Source organism: Rhea americana, unplaced genomic scaffold, assembly GCF_003343005.1.
Source record: "Rhea americana isolate MKP2758 unplaced genomic scaffold, rheAme1 scaffold_26, whole genome shotgun sequence".
NCBI lineage: Eukaryota > Metazoa > Chordata > Aves > Rheiformes > Rheidae > Rhea > Rhea americana.
The window spans coordinates 5,149,223-5,153,064 of record NW_028186379.1 but is presented as its reverse complement, the minus strand read 5'-3'; the positions used below and the strand labels follow the sequence as shown (position 1 = coordinate 5,153,064).

At 43.5% G+C, this 3,842-nt stretch overlaps 2 protein-coding genes across 6 annotated transcripts in view; both read right to left on the bottom strand.

Annotated features, from left to right (window-relative positions):
- Positions 1-3,842, bottom strand: part of HOXA3 (homeobox A3) — a 44,585-nt gene that overhangs the window by 36,786 nt on the left and 3,957 nt on the right. The window lies entirely within an intron of this gene.
- On the bottom strand, positions 250-3,819 carry HOXA6 (homeobox A6). Its single transcript, XM_085307560.1, has 2 exons — positions 3,240-3,819; positions 250-1,896 (listed from the first exon to the last, which is right to left on the bottom strand). Exons 1-2 carry the CDS (start codon positions 3,673-3,675, stop codon positions 1,637-1,639), a joined length of 696 nt encoding a protein of 231 aa, XP_085163686.1. The 5' UTR covers positions 3,676-3,819; the 3' UTR covers positions 250-1,636.

Sequence of the window (3,842 nt, the reverse complement as noted above, 5' to 3'; positions counted from 1 at the left end):
CCCCCGGGTTGCTGGAGACCCTGGGGCGCAGAAATCACGCCGCGGCATTTCTATTTTGTCTTCCGCGAGCGGCTTATTTGCACCAGTCCAGCAATACTATATAATAAATCCTCAGATGCTGGCAACGCTTATGTCCCTTCCCCCCATTTTCTTTTTCTTTCTTTCTTTCCTTTTTTTTTTTTTTTTTTTTTTTTTTTCCTGTGCGAGAGCTTTCGAGAGGCAAGCGGGTCCCGCCGATCTGAACTGGCAGGTACCTATGAAAGATAAATATTGTGCAGCATTTTTCTAACTAGAGGGTAAAATTCCAGGCGGCTTTATGGTCTGTGTTATTTTTACGCCTCCCAGAAAAAATACAAATGCGATGGTAGCCATTTTGCACTAGCATTTTCACGATGTGGCTTTTAAAATATTTAGAGCGGTAGCCCAAATTACGCTTCCTTTCGAACAAAAGAGGCTTGATGCGTCTACATGTATATTTGTACACAGCTTCACACACACACTCACACACTAATAATATATATAATGTATATATTAATCAATATTTCCACTGCGCTCATTTTGCTTAAAGGGAACTCGAAATGGAAGCATTTTATCGCAGCTGCTGCTCTTTACATTATATATATGTATATATATATTCGAGTGCTAGGAAACGCGAATGTGAATTAAGATACCACAAAAGCGGGGAAGAACATCCCCGAGTCAATATGACAAACACTTTACTTTTAATTAAAAAAAAAGAAAAAGAAAAAGAAAGAAATAACCAAGCCCACAAGTCCTCAAGAAATGCAAGAAATGTAGTGCATAATTCGGAGCCCCTCCGTGTAGAGCGGGGCTCAGCGAAATCTCAGTGTAAGCTCAACGGGAACCACGGAAATTCACCCGTCTTAAAACCTCTTCCCTTGCTTGTCCTAAAGTTTAACGCCGAGCTTTTACTTTAATACTAGTAGTGCAGATCACAGACAGTTCAGCGGCATTTATAAATCTCCCTGCGATTAATCTTTGCTTTAACTGCAAGTTCATACTCAGATTTTTATACAACGATTTTTTTAAATAAAATTTCTTCTTTTTGCTGTTTAAATAACTCATAAGTGTGTTAAACTTTTTTTTTCATACAAACCATAAACTCCCGAACACAACAGGAGGCGGCCCGAAGTAGCGGGAATTAGTGAAAACTTAAAGCCAAGATTTTTCTAAAATCTATCGTATTTCTACAATATGAACAATGAACAATCCTAATTAAAAAAAAAAAGGAAAGAAAACAAAACCTAGCTTATCTGTTCTCACACAGACACGCGATGAACACTCACCCGCACACAGATGCTCACCTCAAATATTTAAAAATCTGGGCCATTTCTCAAATACTTTAAGCAAAGCCATCTATGCTTTGGAGAGGTGGTTTTATATATATATATATGTATCTATATATACACGACATAGCTCGGAAGCTTAGATTTCTACATATATTAAAGAAAATCACAGTTGATTGTAAATGTACATCTCTTAACCAAGCCTTTGGGAATTAATAGACTGTGACAAACCTATAGGAGTTTAGTAGCAGAAGGAACACAAGGTAAGAAATAATGATAATAATTGTAAACGCTAAGGAAAGGCCTGGTAGCGTTTATTAAATATGATTCTACTCCCCTGACTTTTCCTCTGTTTCTTCGCTGCTGGGCTGTGTGGAATTTATGAATTTGTTTTCTTTTTTCCATTTCATCCGCCTGTTTTGAAACCATATTTTAATCTGGCGTTCAGTAAGGCAGAGAGCGTTTGCAATCTCAATACGTCGTCTTCTGGTTAAGTATCTGTTAAAATGAAATTCCTTCTCTAACTCTAGCGTTTGGTATCTGGTGTAAGTTTGCCTCCCTCGTCTCCCATGAGTTCCATATACTGTACCTGTAGAAGTAAAGACAAAATGATCGCATTGGACAGGGCCCAGTGATTTCAGGTCAGAAAGAGTGGTTAGTATGTATATTCTGCTATTCTGCCTCCTTTTGCAGGCACTCTCACACGGGGGGAGGGGGTGCTCTGGTTTCCTGGAGGCTTTTTACACTTTTTTTTTTTTTTTTTTTTTTTTTTTTTTTTTTTTTTTTTTTTCCTCCTGCCTGAAGAGTTGTAAATGTGGACGTGCACCGTGCTTAGGGTCGATGGGCTAACTCTGATACAAAGAGACTGTATGATGGACCTAGGAAAAGTGCAGTAGGTAACACCCTCACAGACCGCTGAACAGTGCCTACACTCGGCATGTTGAGAGCCTGTGCGCACACGCACACACACACGCACATGCAAACACATGCACACACTTGTGCGACCCAGGGGGCTGCACGCATGTGTGTGTGCGTGTGCGTGCATATGTGTGTATGTGTGTGTTTACACAAACACCTTATATTGCCATGGCTATGCCAACAGAGGCTCTGTAATTTAGGTATAATTATAGGCATCAGCTAAAGATCATAGAACAGCCTTTGCCATTTGCTCCGGAATTTATTGCACTGAAATGCAAAGCAGCATCAGAATGGTCTTCCTAAAAGTTAAACTTTCCCTAAAAGAAACGCTACCCAGAGTGCAGCAAACAGAAACCCTGGAGGAGGGGAGAGTAGGGGAGTCATTAGCAAACACTGGAAGTAAACGTGTTAATGGGATTATTAAAAATAAGTGCCACTCCAGTACAATCTCCTCCTCCCCCCTCCCCAGCACCACTCCAAGACAGAATAGTTCAATTATGTGAAGTTCACTTGGAAGTCAGGGAAAATCCGCGATGCCATGGGAGTGCTCACACGGCCCCAGAAACGTGCTCTCAATATCCAATACTCACACGCTAATGAGTTGGGGGAGGGGGGCCAGGAGGAATGTGCCACAAATGCATTGGAGCCTCATTGCAGAGAGCATATTCCTTGCATCGCTCTCTGACAATGCGGCAGCAAAGCAGGGGCTTTAGGGTGGGTTAAGGAGAGTGGTAAACCAGCCCTGCTCCTTCCTTTCTCTTTTTCCCTCCCTGCTTCCTAAGGATTCCTCAGTACGTTTCACCAATGAACCCACAAGCTGGGCTCTCGGCCACTGTTCCCAGGGTGCCAATGTGCCAGGTCTAAAATAACCTGGGAAGGTTTCGTGTTACACATTGCCCTGCAGGAGACATTTCTCTCGAGCAGTCCGGACTTTATATAAGAAAATATATATATGTATATTGGGGAAAGAAACTTTTCCTCCCTCCCCCCCATGATTTCGTTCAAATGACTTACCAGCGCAGGAGTTCATCCGCTGCATCCAGGGGTAAACAGGACTCGTGTACTTCCGGTCGGTGCCTTCGTCATTTACAATTTTGGTTTGCACGCTGCTCGATTTGTATTGCTGATCGGGAGAAAAGTGCAGATAGTCCCCGTGTCCCCTCTGTTTGCCACTGCCGGAGGGAGAGGCGCTACTAATTTCCTTGTCCGAATAAAAACAGGAGGCTCCATACTCATAGGAAGCCCGATTGCAAGCAATGACGGTGTTGGACTGCTGGTAAAAACAAGGTGAGGTGTAAGTCTTGTCCTGCAGGCTGCTTGCCCCGTAAGAAGCCGGGAAATGCCTCAGAGCATCATAGCCAGCCGGATAAAGGGGGATCTGCCCGAGGAAAGAGTCCTGGCCACTGGGCAGGCTCCCAGGGAAAGTGGGATTCACGAAATAGGAACTCATTTGCTCGCCCCTCTCCCGGACCGTGATTTGTTGTGTATTAGTACATCTGGCTATAACTATTAGTAGTCATCGAAGTGGTTTGTTTCTGGATGGCCGAGCGCCAAAAGCGACAGCAGAAAATAGGAGCAGCTGACGGCGGCGCGGCCAATGGGAGCGCGCGCAGCGCC